Source organism: Myzus persicae, unplaced genomic scaffold (genome assembly GCF_001856785.1).
Source record: "Myzus persicae strain clone G006 unplaced genomic scaffold, MPER_G0061.0, whole genome shotgun sequence".
NCBI lineage: Eukaryota > Metazoa > Arthropoda > Insecta > Hemiptera > Aphididae > Myzus > Myzus persicae.
Genome location: NW_019103945.1, coordinates 536,351 through 554,829, shown reverse-complemented (window position 1 = coordinate 554,829; position 18,479 = coordinate 536,351). Strand labels below are relative to the sequence as shown.

Sequence of the window (18,479 nt, the reverse complement as noted above, 5' to 3'; positions counted from 1 at the left end):
AAATGAATTGTGAATACATTTTGTAGTGTTTCAGAATTTTTTTTGTCCCCTACATCTTCTTTAACCATTGGCTCATATTTAGTAATTTATTGGTATCTTAAAGTTTTTCTGTATCTGTTACTGATTTTAAGAATAAATGTTTTGTAGTAAGTATAGTTTAGCTAAAACAGTCATGACTGTACAAAATTATTTGTTACATGAAACAAATAATAATTAATAATGAGTAGGCATTTATAAATGTATAATTATGTAATATATCCATAACTCTGTATGTAATTTTAATTTTGTAATTATTTATTTTAATTATTGTATTATGTTCATGTCATTTTTTATAGTATGTTTATTATTATATTGTATATTGTTACTTATTATTAAGTCATTGTAAATATTTTTATATGCGTCTTATTATTTTGGGTTCTGGCCTGTTTAATGAAAAATAAATAAATAAATATGGATTAGGTAATTATAGTGTGTTTGGAATACTGTAGTAAGTACTAATACCTATAAATTATGATACTAAAATAAAAATTACTTTAATCACAATAATATAATAAAATGTACTTAGTAATATTATAGACTGACCACTGACAGACAGTCTTCACTCAGAATCGTGTTTCGTGTACAATGATTTTACATCATTGAATTAAAATTTAAATCATCAATTACAGTGACTCTCTGAAAACCTAATGTATATCATTATGTATTCACTTGGCCGCTTTTCTATTATAATTTAAACAACTTCCATATGTCCAACTGCTAACTTTGTCATTTACTGACTGAAACTATTAGTATTATTTTTATTTTTTACATTTTTTTATTTAGGCATTATTATATTGGTTATGTATAGCTTTGGAAATTTTTTCCAGGTAAATTTTCTTAGATATTTGAAATATGTATTTGAATATAAATACAAATACTTTTTTTAATTATTCAAAATCCCCAATAAATGCCTACTTTTAGTTCAATAAATGTGATATTGAAATATTTGTACCTTTGTTAATTGCAAGTAGGCAGGTACTTAAACTTAAATTCATCAATATATTTTAATACTAAAACTAGTAACTAGTATAATAGTTGATTATTAGTTCATGAATTTCAAATTTAGGGCCTACCATGTCAGCTAGCCTGTTATTTTATGTGTGATACAATTTTGTTATAAATTCCTAGAACCGTGCATTAGGTACAAAATATTATTTTATGAACAAAATGTAAAATAAGTAAAATGCTAAAATATTGGTCATTGAAATACAACGGTAAGACAGAGACAAATTATATTTAAACATTTAAAATACAGTTTTCACTAAGTTTTTCAAATTTATTTGAACTTTGAAGTATCAAAAAGGCACTTAAATACTTAACAAAACTGAGTTAGTTTTGAACAAATTAAATTCATATTTATATTTTGTTTAAGAAATACCATTTCACATCAGAAAAGTTCTTAACAGTTGAAAAATTTAAAACACATCTTTGAAGAAAAAAAATATGTTATTTAAGTTTTAACTACACTTTTCGGGCCCAAGCCTCGAGGAATGCTTAATATATAGTTAAAGGCTCAATGCACACTCAGTGTAAATAGATATCTACATTACCTACTGTCATATTATTTATAGAAGTTTGAATATTTTCGTACTTTCTACTCATTAATTGACAATTATGCTAGGCTATACTCATAAAATACACCTATAAAGGTAATGGTGTCATATTTTATATTATAAAAACAGAAAGGAACACACAATATTATATATATAACAAGACGCCTGTCGAGTATAAAATATTAACTACTAAATATTTCTTTTATGTAAAACGTTATAAAAAATTAGATATCTGAGTAATAATAATATGATTAACGTTAATTAATTTTTTATTGAAACAATAAATAAAATGTTCTCAGTTTTCACAAAATTAGGAGTCTTATATACACATATTTTTTTTTTATAGTTTCTATAAACAGTACACATCTCAGAATTCCATGGTAACTGGTAAGTTAATGTTAATTCAAACAAAAATTACAATATTATATAGTAGGATGCCATGAGAGTATACTGCTACTGTTCTAGCATACATGTGCCTTTATACTGTATGTTAATTCAGAGTTTAAAGTGTAGAGAATTGCACATGTGGGGAAATGAAAATAATATATCAATAATAATAATAAAGAGATTTAAATTAAGGTAAGAGACTTCATTGCTTAAGCAATTTAATATCTACAAAGATATTTCACAAATTACAAATAAATTAACCTAAACAATTTATAAAATTAAATATAATTCACAAACATGTACACTTAATATTTATGTGTATTGTGTATAGTTTTTTTTTTTTAAATACAATTAGCAAACGACTTTAAAGTGTCCATGAGCGTAAGTATGTATTTTATCGGTCTGTGCTATCCGCTTATCATCTTGTAGGTTGAAACAAAATTGTTCGGATTTGTTTGTTCGATCTCATGGTTGAATGTGAATGGATACATTTTCGTTAGTATATAGTTTATAGTTTTATCTTTTTCGTCATCGGCGAAAAGGCAACCCAAATGATTTTTGAAAGTCGTATGATTTAAAACCACATGCCCTCGGACGCCTTTAGCCTTTATTTTCTCCTTTTAGCTCAAAATGTAAGAGTAACACTTTGCTCGAAGGGCGATAAACTCCGTAATTGGTTGTCCTTTTGCCTCGTCGGAAAACAACCCAGGAATCGTCTTCCCCGCCCTCATGAAACACGGAAGGTCTGATTTATCCATCCGGTCCAGCAAGTTTGAATTAACAGCCAAGTCTTTATACATGTCCTCAGTCAGTATATAGTTTATTAACGAATCTGAGAAACAAAAATATATATATAAAATATATTATTATCTTATTCATATAATAAGATAATAATAGTAAAATTAATTTAGTAATTCAAAATATTCCTGTATCCGTGTACATTAATATGATATTGTCACCATAATGCGCCTTCATTACATTAAATACTATAACTATACACAGACAACAAAGGAGAGGTTTGTGACGCTCAGGTGGATCAACCGGCTGAATGTATGCGACTTCCTGACGCCTTTGGTGATAGAAGGAAACAATATAATATCATGGGTGTTGAACGCCTACGCACTGCTGTATAAAAACCCGTTCATAAATAAGTGCTTTTCGAGGTACCCAGACAAAAACGTGTTTTATTCACTGCCAGAAAAAGAATAATAATAAGGGTATATTAAATCGAAATCTAGTAAATTTGTTTTTGGTCGCAAGTGGCATCACCGTCTATGAATAAGGCCTATGGGTACCTATAGTATATGTATATCCTTTCTCTGGTGTTGTGAAAGAGTTTGCCTACGCTCCGTTGGTCAGCCAGTTTTTTGGATTGCCTACCCAAAAACTAGAAGGCGTTATATAGCACTCCGTGCAAATAAATATTGGTCCCGGTCCCACCGACTGAGTTTTCAATCACATACAAGATATAATAACAGAAATAGATAAACTCTCACATTAGGTACCACAAATTCTTCACCGACTAAAATGAAATCGAGTAGAGACCTCTTAAAATAGGGAAAAAAGTCTTTTGGGGTTCTGTTAATGAATGGTCTCCGCTTCACGGGATTCATGTCGTTTTGTACAAACTTTTCTTGTTATCCTTACTTATTACTTATTGTTTTTATTTTGTAAAAGATGGAATATATTTTAATAAATAATAATGAAAAAATAGTTTTGAATACAATCTATTTATTTCGGTTTTGCTATATTACATTATGTTAAATTAAAATGCATGACTATCAACTATACATGAAGAATAACAAATTATTATTGAGGCAAAATCAACTTATGGTTTCAGACACTTGTACATTTTAAATTTTTCATCTTTATTTTCAGATTCATTGATATATGATGCACAAAGGTTATTATAATGTGAAATATGTCAATGACCACAAGGTTAAAAATTATAAATCCTACATAGATATTATTTTGCTACACAACATTTAGTTATATAAAAATGAATTGGTAACATTAAAAAAATACTTTGATATATAACCATAATTTTTAATGAAACCCCCCTCCCCCCCTTTCATTGACAATATCTGTGGACGCCACTGACAGTGGCAGGAATATGTGGTTTTTATACCTCAGTTTCACTTTACATAGGTATTTTGAATGATAAATTTCTAACTAAAATTTACGAAATAATTGTATTCAATAAATTTAACCAGACTCAGTAACTGAGTTTTTAATTTAAAAAAATCTATTGGAAATCTATTGCCAACAATGAAAAAGCAAATGCAAGTTTTTATAAGTGTGTTAGTGACATGAAGTATTATGTAAAAGAGAATTAGGATATGAAAGGAAATTGTTACGCTATAAAAAGAAAGGTTTCCAAACAATACTAAGTATAAAGTACCTAAATAACTTAATTTAATTTGTTTTTATATGTCCAGGATTATAGTCAATAATAATATATAAATTCATTACTATGTGTAGGATATAAATGTTTTCAGAATTTTCAAGTGACATGGGATTTAATAAAATAAAAATTATTTATAAGGATTTAATGACCTACCTAAATACATAAATTCATAAATAACCGAATTTAAAAAAATAAAGTCACGTGGATATATTATAATATGTTTTTAAATCTAAATTATTTTTATATACTCATTTAAAAAACAAGTTAAACTATTATTATTATTATATTTTTTTTTATATTGGTAAAGCACATAATGCATTGATTATAATATCATCCGTATAGTGCTTACCCACTGCATTCTTAATATCAACAGTAAAGCGCATACAGCATGACTTTTGAGTGAGTTAAAGCTAGAAAGTATTGTTTAATATTAAATATTAATATTATTTTGACTAAGATAGTAATTATAAGTTGCAGAACCTGTTCAGGTTAACCTAATCAGGTTTTTGGTATCAAAAAATTATATTTTATTCTTCTAATGATTAAATTATAACCACTTTATAAACATATTATATTATAGGTATTCATGTTGGCTGAAAGTCCTATACTCAACAAAGAATTATTAAACTCTGCTTCCGACATCAGACCAGATTCAGACAGGTTAAAACTTAGAAAAAATGTCTTAAGTCAAAATTCAGAATGTCAGGTAATAGAAGGTTTCATAACTATCATGGTACCTAATTATCATTCATTACATTATTACGATTTTCAAAAAATGTTCAAAATGCTTATTTTGGAAAGTAATTTAGAAATTCTAAATCACTAATAGCTACCTACATAATCAAAAAAAACCATTGGCATGCGCACTAGGAATTCCTAGGCACCCCCAAATCTTTCACCCAAGGGCCAAGGCCCTGATTATTTATTTAAGACCCCAATGGATTGGTAAGTTCACTATATTTTTTTCATTTATGGTACTACTCTGTAAGCAAATAATGTTATTACTTTAAAGTATCCAGTTTTTGAAAAAACATGAAAACTTAATATCAAAAGCACAAAGCTAAATGAGTGTAAATGAAAGTTGCAAATGATCCAAAACAACAAATACTTAGTTTTACTATCAAAAAGGACCAGCTGAGTTGGAGTAGTTCACTGAAAATATGAATAATTTCTCAAAAAGTGGCAGGTATGTTATCAATTATTAATTTGTATAGTTTGTTTTGTCAAACGGGGTCGACCATCATTTGGAGTAATTGTACACTATGTACCCTGTCCACAGGTGTGATTAGACTTCATTCGCAACGGTAACCTAGCTTTAATAACCAGCACTTTTCATGAACCTAAAAAAAATTACATATACCCAAATGTGCTCCTAATGAAGTATTTATACAATTTAAAAAAAAAATCTAATTTATTTACAATTAATAATTTACAGTAAGTATTTGCAGTACCTTCCATTAATGCTTAAATTTGACTTCAGAAATATTATTCATCTACAGCCAACATTACTTACAATAATATCCAATAATATATTATGAGAACCGTAACGTTGTTTGTCTTTAGTCCCAAATCTAGTCTTTACAGTATGGGTTTTCTGAATTTAGGAACAAATCTTTAAAGGTAAATGGCACCTAATTATAATGATGCACAAAAGAATTTCTACTTTTTTTTAAACAACTGCTGCAACCCATCCGATTTAACTACTTGAGACTCAGTCGACCAGCGCCTCAAGAAAATTGCACGGGCAGGCTAGTCACACTAGGCTGCCACCGTAGACGCGCTTGTGACCCTGTCGGCTGTCACTCGTCGGGCTCGTCTTTTTTCAGTGTTTTAAACCGAATTTTTCGTCAACCGAACGCACGTCTTGTACGTCGTAAGACCCCTCGCTGTAGGTCACTAGAAAAGTAGAAAGTAAAAATCACAGACCAAAAGGACGGACGTAAGTACGATGTACGTTGTTATCAGCATAATTTTGTTTTTTGTACGACGACTGCCGATAACGGCCATACAATTTTTTGTTATCGTTGTTATCGTTTAAGCGTCTACAATATTTCGTACCGCAGCTGCTCACGATCAGAAATCGGGCGTCGGATGTCTGAAATTCTGGATTAGCGATAACGAGACGTAACTAAAGTAACACAGCACTGACGGCACTATAATATTAATTAATAGTCAAATACAACAATTATCATAGCTTTCAGTTGGGCGATTTAATTTTTAAAAATTAATAACGAAATACCTCCCACAATATTGAAAGTCACTGTTGCCCCCCACCACGCCCGTCTTTCTTTATGAGTCGCTGCGAACAAATAATTATTGGTAATCATAATATTAACATTGTTTTATAGACGTTATAGTTGTCTATAAGTTCACATTCTCACATTCCCCGCAATTAAAATCGGCCAGTCCTCGTTCATTATATTGCCCGATCGTACACGGCGAGTGTATAAGGTAACGGCTATCGTACGTCATGGACACTGGCGGCATCGAGTTTTTGTCACAAATTCAAGAAGGACAACTATACAAGTACACAAACGTGGTCAAAGGCTGGCAACACAGGTGGTTTATAGTGGACCCAAGAGAAGGAACTCTAAGCTATTTTTTGGTAAGCTACATAGGCGTACATATTATGTAATATATTAATACTTTTGATGGTGGTATACTTAAATACATAGTTTCCTATCTACATTTCTATCTCTCCAAATCTTAGACTTAGATTCTTACACTTCTTTGATCAATAGCTTTAAAAACATTTCATGAAGCTGAATGCCCTAATATTGTATTGCAGTCAATTATCCATCTAAATGTATTGCTATTGAAATTTAACAACATTTGTTTTTTCTTACAATTCAATTTAATATTATTAAGTCACTTATGCACATTTACTCAGTTTTGAAATCATGTAGTTTAGTGAAAAACTATGATTTACTTTATGAATTATTTATGGTATGTTGTGTTGCATAAACGTTCATTAAATATTTAATGAATCAATAGTTGACTAATGACTAATGGCACATCTTAAACATGATTTAGAGATTGTTGGCCTGTGATTGGTGACAAATCGTTGATAAATAATAAACTAAACTAGGTATTTCTATTGTTAGTAATTTTAAAATTGTTTGTATCAATATAAAATTCAAACAAAAACTATGTCTATTCAATTTAGAGTTATTCAATTGTTTAATAGACAAATAGGTACTTCTAAAAATTCCAATAGGTGATAAAAAAAATTAATACCAATATACCTAGGTAGTCATTAATACGTTTGATTAACATTAAGTACAAGACTAAATGTAAGAAGCAATTACAATTCTAGGCATGATTATTCATTATGGATTTTAAATTTTAAATGTCACTCAGAACCTAATTTGGTAAATTAAATTTAAAACTTGTTTCAGAAAGCGTGGTGGTTATGGTATATATAAGTGTATAACTAAGTAAAATTATTAATATTATATAATATAATTTATAAAAATCAATTTAAACTATTTGTTATCGTTGATATTGTTTGTATAATATTAATTTACTATTAAGCCATACAAATATAACTATGTATATTTTTATATTGGTCTATACAGTTTTTAATATAAAATAATTTTTAGTCACACATCACCCACAGTAAAGCATTTACTCATCTATATAAATGTTTAATAAAATATAACAGTTAAAAACTCAAAAATTGTGTGCCTATACATTTTTATTTTTACTTAGAATTTAAATGTTGTTTTGAAGGACGAGGCCAACATTCTTATAAGTTATTATTTAAATTGAATAATAATATTAAAATGAATTTTCTTCAAATAAAATATATTATTTTATATTTCATATTAATATTGATGTTATGTGATAACTAATTTGCTGTAAAACAATTGAATAGTTTTATTAATACAGCCAAACAAACGAAAATTCAACCTATAGAAATTTAAAAAAATACAATGTAGGTAATAGAAAACTAATTGCTGTTACCATTTATATTATTATTATCGATTATATTACTAATACAAACTATAACTACCTTTCTATTACCACTATTATTAAAAATTATATTGTTTTATTGTGCAGAGTGAAAATGATACAAAGCAACAACCACGAGGATTTATTTTTTTGGAATCTGCTGTCGTATCTCCAAGTGATGAGGATTCAAATACATTTTCTGTGAACTCTTGGAATGGTGAATGTTATAAGCTAAGAGCTGTTGATGCACGAGCTAGACAAGACTGGGTGAATCGTTTGAGAGCTGCTGCAGAGTATCATTCCCAAGTATATATTAAATTAACTTTAATAATAAATGTTTAAATCAACTCAATAACTTCATTCCTATTTATAGAAAAATGTACAAAAATTTTCAAGAACAAATTATGTGTATGATTTTTGCCCAAGTGGTGTTAAAAGATCATTGGCCAATGCACGACAATATTTATCTCAGGCTGAAAACAATTTTATTGACATGGCTCGTATCATAGAGAAGTTACCATCTCAAGGTTAGTTGTTGCAGTTAAAATTTAATGTATAAATTTTTATAGATATGTCTAGATATAATCATTATCATAGAGTAAAATATTGGTAGCTATTAATGAAATTCATTGTTTGTTGTAAAATGTATTAAAAATAGATCTAAAAAAAAATTTAACACATATTTTTTTCTTAGATAATATGTACAACATCAAATAATTTTCTATTCATACTTAAAGTTGATTTAAAAATGTGTTTTTTGATGTAACAAATAATCAATGTATTACCTAATGTTACCTAATGTTTATAATTATTAATAACTATTATATTATTTTAATTGAAAATAATTTTAATTTTTAAAACAAGTGCATTTCGTAATACTTGATGCACCAATTTTAATTAACTATTAAAATGTGTTGTAAAGCTTTGAGTACTCAGCATTAGTTGTTAAGTACATATTAGAACTATTAAAAGCCCAGATTTCAAGTGAAAAATCATAAGCGTTATCATAAAAAGCGTCTATTAAAATAAAAATTCATAAAATATTTGAACAACCTTTGCAATCTTGCAGTTCATCAGCTTTCTTAACTGTAATAAATTAGAAAGCACCATTTGTGCCAAGTGTTGTTAAAGTCTGTACTTGTGAATGTCCTACATTATATTTAAATCAAAATACATAAGACGCAATCAAAATATTTATTTAGATTTAACCACTGAAAACAGTTTTCCTTATTTACATTGTTTGCAATTGGGCTATGAAAAGTATAAAAGGTCATTATGAGCTGCAATCGGGTGACACTCTTAAAATTATTCTAAATGTAAATAGGAATAAAATCTTTCCTGCGCTGCTAGAGTATTATACAAAACATTGATATGAAGTTGTAATTATAATATTAATGAAAAAAAATACACTTACTTAGTGGCCGATCACAAATATTGTTGTGGATTGAGTAAATTGGTATTCTACTGTACTTTTAACTGACTGAAATTTTAATGATAAAATAACCCTTAATATTTCTATAGATTTATATTTATTATAAAATTTAAGAATATTGTCTGTATTTAATTGAATATTTTTGTTATTTTAAAATAAGTTTTTAGCATTTTAAACTTCACATTTTTTGAGTAAAAGCTTAAAAATTAAATATCAGAAAAACCTGATGAAAGAACACAAATAATATTGATACTCTTAAAAGTGTAAAAAATTTCAATTTATTTTAACATTAAAAATAACAACATAAAATGGTTACTACTGAATGAAAATTTGATATGATATTCATCTGGGCATACATTAGGGGTTCTAGTGAATACAACTATACAAATAAACAAGAAAAATAGAAAATAAATCCTTGTATTGTCATTGGTACTTTTGTTTTTGCGAAGAATGACCATGTAACACAACTGTAACTATAATTGTAACTTCCATAGATTTAGATTATTATGTGTGCTATTGAAATATTTCTATCCAACTATCACAAAACTATATATATTTTATTCTTTGTACATTGTCCATTTTCATGATTTAATACAATATTATCTAAAGTTATAATATAGAAATATATTTGATATTTATAATAATTTAGTAAGTCATGCTAGTATTTTAAATTTTAAATAAATTTGTTTTTATTACTAAATAATAATAATATGATCTTATTTTAAACTGTAGGTCCACGTTTAAGGAATACTGATCCAGACTTGTTAATAATAAAAGCAACATCACAGTCAATGATGTGCGCATTAGAAAACTGTTATAAGATTCTACAACATTCGAGCATAGAACAACCAATCATTCGAACTTATTCATTTTTGAATTCAAAACAGTCTTCCTCAACTACACATTCAAAAAGAAAAGCACATACAACAAGTACTTAACTAATAAGTAATAAATTAACATCATGTTTCTCTCTTAACTTTATACCGTGATTTATGTATATTCCATTGATTATATTTATAATAGTTATTTGTATTGAATTTTTAAAAATGTATTGTTGTTTATGGATATTTTTTTTATTTTTATGTACCTAAATTGTATTATTGTTTTCAATTTTAATCGTTCACAAATTTGTCGTAAGTTTTTTTAATTCTAGAGACAGGGGGTATAATAGTCTATAATCTATTATATTTAAGAACGAACCACTCCACTGACTAAAATAATGACTGTCGGCCTATCACAGAACACATAACCATCAGGTTCATTCTTAAATAGAATAGAGTATAGTTACTGAAATCTCAATAAAATGAATCAAAACTAGAAGGCCTATGGTTTAAATAAATATAACTATATGTTGATAATATATTATTAAGAATTATTAAGCTGGACTTGACCGAGCGGTTCATTTTGTACATTACATTCCAGTTTTTCATACTAAAAATGTATATTATGTAGACTATTTTACTGTATGATCCTAAGCTATAATGTTTTTATACTTTCAGTGGAACTATTACTTTTAGTGTTTGTCATTATATTATTTAGTTAAATCATCCATTTATTTATATTATCATTTAATCCCTCCATAGAAGTTACTTATTGATTTAATAATGATGTTTTTTTTTTTTTTTTTGTGTGAAACTAAGGGTTTTTTGAGAATTTATCAACTATTTATATATCACATAATTTTATTGATAACAAATTTAGGATTAGTATAACAATTTTTATCATTTTTATGGGAACACTGAAATCACAATGTATTAATTATTAAATAGTAAGAACTGAAATATTCTGATCACAAATATTGGTTAATATAAATAAAAAAATAAAAATGTATCATATGATTAATGTATAAATCAGTTGTTATACCGTAGTGTAAATTTTGATGTTAAGAAAATATGGCCTGAAGTGAAGTCACTAAATTTGCAAAGGTTTTTCAAACAAAAACAGATGAATATTTACAATGCAATGAACATGATAATTAAAATTTTGATTTCTGCTTTAAGTCTTTAACCTGGCACTGTGGAGACTTTGCGTGTATGTACTAAACAATGTACACACTGCCCAGTCAATTTGAATGGCAGACCCAAAAAAATTATTTATATTAAAAGAATTATTACCAATAATAAATGATGTTCATGGAAAAAAAATTACTTATGTATTAAACTCTGAATATTTTAAAACAATGATAATTATATACCTAATATGAAAATCAGAATATACAAAATAAATAATTTATTATATTTCATTATTATATTATAAAGATTTTATCTGTTTTCCGACACTTGCATTTAATTGTTTTGCAAAACTGTGTGCAAGCAGTTTATTGATCATCGATATTATAATAAATTGTTTTAAAATATTACTAGTATAATAATTAGGTGATAATTAAATTAATTACAATTAATATTATATTGATTTATTTTTTTGTTTTTCCATCTACATATATAAAATATGCATATACATTCAGATATGTATAAAATAACTAGTAATAATAAATTAAACAAAAAAAAACTGCACTTATAATAATAAGTTTGTTTTTGTGGTTAAAATTGCTTGGGCTGGACTAAATTAACCAGGCAATGTTCACTTATAAAGTTATAAGTAACAAATTTGATTTATATAATTGTGGAATATTGTTACGAATGAATATCACATATATTTGTTAGTAGTGCTTGAACTGTGGGGAGGAGGACAGGTCCTTTTTTATTTAAAAAATATTTATGTACATGCCTTTTCATTATATCCAAATCAAAAAGATATTTAAGTATTCAGAAACGCACATTTGTTTTTATACTTTTGCATCCTCCTAATTTTTTCCCAATTCAAGCACTGTTGGTCATAACTCATTAATCTGAATAATTGCATGTAATGTGGTGACAGTTGAATTCTATTAGTAAATATTTAATTCCTCAGAAAAATAAATTTAAGTTTTCACTCTAATCTAAAAACTTATTTATAATTATATGAATATTTACATACATATTGTAGTTCATGTTTCTGTCATAGCGTATATATAACACTGTTCACGGAATTTTTCAGACATTTCCTAATGAATCTATAAGCCCCTTCCTAAAAAAATTCTGATAGTTAGTCTTAATACAATTTAAATTCACAAGTCTGGCTATGAATAATATAATAAAATTATACTAATTATATTATAATACATGTCTTTGATTATTGTTTATGTATTTAAATCACTTGATTAGAATTAGGTACTTTAATCCTGTGTTAAATCACAATATACCATATGAATAAATATGTAGTAGGTCCCTAAGACGTTAAGTAGGTTAAATAACCTATGTATGCTACTAGAATATTAAGTACATTCTTAAAATATAATAATAATTAAGAAGATTGTTTTTCGATCTTATTGATTTTTATAGAATATGCTTTTGGAATTTTAACATTTTGATTTTACAACTTTTACATCTGTAATATCTGTATGGCTTATTCTTATTTTATAAATTAATTGTTTCGTATTCAAATATCTACGTGGCTACATCAAATCTTTTTGTTTTAATAATAATTTTGCCTACCTATAAAATATATGTAAAAAGATCAGTTTTATGATATTAATATATCATGAATACATATTACATGTTTATTAACATAACAATGTGCATTACTTATTATTTTATTAACAAACCTTTTAAAAAGCCAAAATAATTTTAAGAAAAGTAAAGTTATTATTTTGAAATTGCACAATTTGTAATTTAATACTTACTTGGTATGTTATTACTTATTAGTTTTCATACCTGTCTGGAGTAGGTCTATAATTTTATTTTCACCATTCACTGTGTTACTAAAGACCATCTTAATGCTTTTTACAATTATGACTCCAAATGTAATCTCCGATTCACCAAAATTAACTTACATTAAGACCTAGGCGTTTTGAGTAAATGAGAGTCTATTTAGCTACCTACCACTATTTAGTGGCACTGTTGCTGTTGGTAAGTCAGTTGTTTTAGTATCTGTTATTTTACCGCCTTGTGCCCAATTTACAATAGATTTTTTTCAATGATATGTACTAGTCATTTGACATATCAATTCTCCCAAGATACCTAAAAGAAAGGAATACAATGAGCCTTTAAAAAATACGGCAGCTCAAATAAATCACTCGAATAAAATAGAAGATGTGTTTAAAAACTTACTGGTGATTCATAAATATAATGGGTCAGATGAAGCCAAGTGTATGAATTTTATCAATGGATAGTTGACCTCTATATCTGGCTTGAAAATGTTATGAAACTCATTAGTAGCATCCAAACATAAAAATCATGTATTCTACACTGATAGGGTAAATCAATATTATCTGGAAAATGTATTCTGTATGGTATCCCGACAATAGAGCGAAAGAAAAAGAGCGAACGTAAATGAGCGAATGAAAAATAGCGAATACAAAATGAGCTAATAAAAATATGAGCGAAAGCATATAGAGCGAAAAAATATACGTGTGTACTAACACTACTAACTATGTGAAACTACAGTGAAATATTTTAGGATTCGAAAAGTCCGCTATAACGATTCGATAAGATTACGTTTATGATCATTTGTCTTATCTGAGTCATTGTCGTCGTACCTATGTTGAGTTTATACTTTATAGAGGCTTCAATTGTCTATTAGGGTCGTGTAATCCAACAATTTGGAAGTTCATAAAAGCCCTTCAAAATCAACAGACTTTAGTGTATATGCAGGTATATCAAATTAATAGTGTCATTTGTTCGTCCAATAAAAAAAAAATATAATGATTCTGCCGAAAAATTAAAAAATATTGCTGACGATTATTATAATATTCCGATTTCAATATTTAAAAGGTATCACGTATAATTTTTCATTGCAAGTATAAATTTATTAATTTTATATTCAATAAGTATGACAAATAAGAAATCTAAATGTATTAATTTTATAATTATGTGTATGTGCAAATAATTTATTTAAATTATATTATAATATTATATTTTTTCGCTCATATTTTTATTCACTCATTTTTTATTCGCTCTTTTTCATTCGCTCATTTACATTCTCTCTTTTTCTTTCGCTCAATTGTCGTAGAACCATTCTGTATATTTCACCCACTCCAAGGCAATTGTTTGAACCCTACACCAATTCAATTCATATGGGCATTAAAAAAAAATGCTTTATTTATATTACTTTTAGCATTCGCCTGATGGAAATTGTATTAATGATTTTGATCAGCTCGGTTTAACCATCCCCTGGCAAAAGAATAATTGTAGGTACAGTTGATTACAGATATTTCTGAAGTAAACACATTTACTTATGTGTGAAGGTACTTAATGACAAAATGTCTGGGAAAACATACCTGTCAGATTTGTATTACTCAATAAATACTCATGCTCATCATCAAAAACAATTGGATAAATATTTTTTACTGTAAGTTATTAAAGCATATTCTACTAATAACCATTCCACTTTTAGAAATTTAATGATGCCGGTCGCCGGATGTGATTTATATAATTATATCTTTGAGCTACAGAATATATTCCTCAATAACTTTACTTCCATTGTCTATGAGGAAGACGTTGGGGCCAAGATGAAAATTAATTTTTGTAATGTTGCATAGCCTTATTTATTTGAAAACAGCTATTTTCAGAGCTACCAATTTCAAAACATAACTTTACATTTTTTTTAATATTATATTATTTTCGTAAATAAAAATAATTACCATTTCCAAAATATGATTGTGATTTTTCTTCTTATTGACTATTAGTTGATATTACTCACAATTATTGAATTATCTATAGAAGAAACTACATTTCTACCTTACGTTACTGCATAAAATAACCTGTACTTTTATAGTACATGTATACATGGTTGTGTATTTTTTGTCACTGGTCCAATATGTGAGGTAACAGGTATCACACTTATTTATTAATTTACAATTAATTTTAAAATTTTCATTTATTTATACTAAATGGTTCATGACCCATAGAAAAGACGACATTAATTAGTTATACATTTGATTTTTTTTAACCATTTTAACTTAACAAGTTTTTTTGTCATTTTGTATATTAATAGATACAATATTATGTGACCTTGATTGCTATTGACGTACAAAAATAAATAATATAATAGAAATGTGTAGGTATAGTTTAAATATTTAATAATCATGTATAATCTAAAATAGGTATACTTAACTCTGTACATTACGATAAAAATTCAATAACATTGTTTATTATACTTAATGTAGGAAATTAGAACGAACATAATATATACCATCCAACTTTCAACTGGTCGAGTTAAATGTATGATTCAATTAATTTTGGATCATGAAATAACTAAATGATTTTAGTGGAGCGATCTCCGACACTTCTTGGAGCTGCCTATTTAATAATTAAAAAGCACTACTTTCTTTAATAATATATCGTAAATTCAATATTCTCCATAACGGCATAACCATTTTATATGCCTTGTTAATACCATCATTAGATAGCTACTTAACTACATGTCAACATGCTGCAGAGAGAACACTAATTTCTCACCATCCAAAATAATCTTTATTTAAATCTAAGCAAAATTTATGCTTTTTTATTCTAATCTTTCTGCATTTCAATATATAATTAAAATTAATTCTTTGATACTAAAGCATATTTTATACAAGAATATAATTTTACAATCAACAAACCTAAGTAGTAGGTACATAATCCAATAAATTAATATAAATAGAATAATATAGATGTGCACATTTTCATAGCTACAGATTCTATGTATTATATATTACAAGAGTAAGAAATTCAATTATATGCTGTACTGAATCCTTCAATCAATAATTAATTTATGCACCTATTGAAATGTAAAAAGTTAGAGTGAAAAAATTCAATTTTAAATACCTACTATTATTTTTATTTATTTACATAATTTTGTTAAACAAAACCACATGTCTTGAATGAAATTTCCGTTTCGTTTCCGCTGTTTTCTTTTGCAATGATTATGAATACAACAAATCCTGGTTTGCGTTGCTTTATTTTCAAATCCTTGAGGCTATCGAGACAGATGAACGTATATTTTATGTTATTTATTTTATTTCATTGTTTTTATTACCATTTCAACACTATCATTTTGAGTTATTTCAGTTTGATCGTTTTGGTTTTTACAAAAATCATCATCTTCTGGATAGTGTCTGGTTTCTGATACTTGTTTTCTGGTTTCTGGTGTCGGTTTTCTGGTGTCTGGTGTCGGTTTTTTGGTTTCTGGTGTCGGTTTTTTGGAAACTGGTGACTGATTTGTGGAGGGTTTTGGTTTACTAGCCTCAGGTTGTTTCTGTAGTTCCTTCACACTCGCCACATGTTCAGTTTGATTCCCATCATTAGGCTTTCTCTTAAAGCTGAATTTTTTTGTTTTATGCCTTTTGGCATCACAAGCATTATTTGACATGTTTATATAATAAACATTTTTGTAAAATAAACCGATATAAAATGTATAATATATTTAAAAACTCAAAATTTACAATTTGTTTGGAATATTTCCATAGTAACCAAAAACATATTATTTTTACTAAAATAAGGTGTGTAATTAAACCTTAAATTGCATTTCCTTATGTTTCTGGTGTGTATATACTACAATGCCTACCAATAATTGTAGATATACTTTACTACATTAGGTATATGTAGACCGTTTGAATGAAATGTATTAAAAGTTACTTTAAACTATCACATGATGTGACAATTAATAGTGCATACAATTAATAATGGTAATCATCAACATGTCAGTAGCATGCATTATGCAAATACCCTGCAATTTCTAATATATTTTGTTAAAAATTTAAAGATTTATACTATAGGTATTAACTAATGTACAATATACATATATAATATAAACACATGGACACAATATAATGAATTATGAAATATAGTTAAAGAGTCTATTATCTATATTGTTATGTGAATATTGTCTTACTTATGTTGATTGAGTATTAATGTACCACGTAAAAGAGCATCCATTGAACTACATAAAAACAGTTGCTCATTAAAATAAAATCCAGTATAATATTTGTGCTCAACAATGCTCAAATCTATAATATTATCCTGGACTCATAATATATATCATGTTAGTTTAACTTATTAAATAAAAATAAACAGTTGATGAGAAGGAAATAGCTCTGTTAATGAATAATGGATGCAATTAAATAAATTTACATGATATAAGACCCAGAATTTAGAATTGTCTTTTGTGAGTTGAGCTCAGTTACAACTGTACTGTCAATATAACTAAATGTAGACATTATGGGAATTATGTAAAAACAATAGCTATGCATATCAATTAATATATCAAGTTTTATAATTAATTATTGGTTCACAAATTGAATACACAAATTTGGCTTGTTGTTTTATTGATGGTTTAATAAAGTTTTTAGGGGTTAGTTGTACAGGAGTTAATGTTTTGTTAATGATTTGAAGTTTATTATGATGTGGAAATTGTTTCGTTATGTTTTTTGCTATAATATAATATATACTATATAGTATATTATAGTGTATTATATTATATAAATAATAAGTAAATAGCTCAAAAAGAGTAAAAATGTTTGTAAAAAATGTATGGTGTATAAAAAATTCAAACTTCAACATTTCAAGTGTCTATGGTTATTAGTTTTTGAATTAAAACAAAATAAGAAAATGATTTCATAAGACATCGTGAGTTAATGTGTCTAACGTCAAAAAAATTTAATTTCGGAAACATTTTTTTTTTGTTAAAG

The 18,479-nt window shown here is 26.9% G+C and overlaps 2 protein-coding genes and 1 long non-coding RNA gene across 3 annotated transcripts; 1 reads left to right on the top strand and 2 right to left on the bottom strand.

The window, feature by feature from the left end:
* Positions 1 to 1,890: 1,890 nt before the first annotated feature.
* Positions 1,891 to 5,981, bottom strand: LOC111036729. Its single transcript, XR_002604798.1, has 2 exons — positions 5,900 to 5,981; positions 1,891 to 2,811 (listed from the first exon to the last, which is right to left on the bottom strand). It is a non-coding gene; the product is annotated as an uncharacterized LOC111036729 (long non-coding RNA).
* Positions 5,982 to 6,219: 238 nt separating this feature from the next.
* Positions 6,220 to 11,813, top strand: LOC111036727 (oxysterol-binding protein-related protein 11). Its single transcript, XM_022318861.1, has 5 exons — positions 6,220 to 6,336; positions 6,735 to 6,991; positions 8,449 to 8,646; positions 8,714 to 8,867; positions 10,505 to 11,813. Exons 2-5 carry the CDS (start codon positions 6,857 to 6,859, stop codon positions 10,708 to 10,710), a joined length of 693 nt encoding a protein of 230 aa, XP_022174553.1. The 5' UTR covers positions 6,220 to 6,336; positions 6,735 to 6,856; the 3' UTR covers positions 10,711 to 11,813.
* A 4,176-nt stretch (positions 11,814 to 15,989) lies between these two features.
* On the bottom strand, positions 15,990 to 18,261 carry LOC111036728. The gene is made up of 2 exons (XM_022318862.1): positions 16,829 to 18,261; positions 15,990 to 16,768 (listed from the first exon to the last, which is right to left on the bottom strand). Exons 1-2 carry the CDS (start codon positions 17,159 to 17,161, stop codon positions 16,634 to 16,636), a joined length of 468 nt encoding a protein of 155 aa, XP_022174554.1. The 5' UTR covers positions 17,162 to 18,261; the 3' UTR covers positions 15,990 to 16,633.
* Between the last annotated feature and the right edge of the window lie 218 nt (positions 18,262 to 18,479).

Bases quoted from the DNA above. Each gene is read 5' to 3' on its own strand.
- LOC111036727 (XM_022318861.1), top strand. From the start codon at position 6,857: ATGGACACTGGCGGCATCGAGTTTTTGTCACAAATTCAAGAAGGACAA. The intron at 6,992-8,448 runs GTAAGCTACATA...TTTATTGTGCAG, and splicing joins GAACTCTAAGCTATTTTTTG to AGTGAAAATGATACAAAGCA. The intron at 8,868-10,504 runs GTTAGTTGTTGC...TTTAAACTGTAG, and splicing joins AGAGAAGTTACCATCTCAAG to GTCCACGTTTAAGGAATACT.
- LOC111036728 (XM_022318862.1), bottom strand. From the start codon at position 17,161: ATGTCAAATAATGCTTGTGATGCCAAAAGGCATAAAACAAAAAAATTC. The intron at 16,769-16,828 runs GTAATAAAAACA...CTGTCTCGATAG, and splicing joins AAAATGATAGTGTTGAAATG to CCTCAAGGATTTGAAAATAA.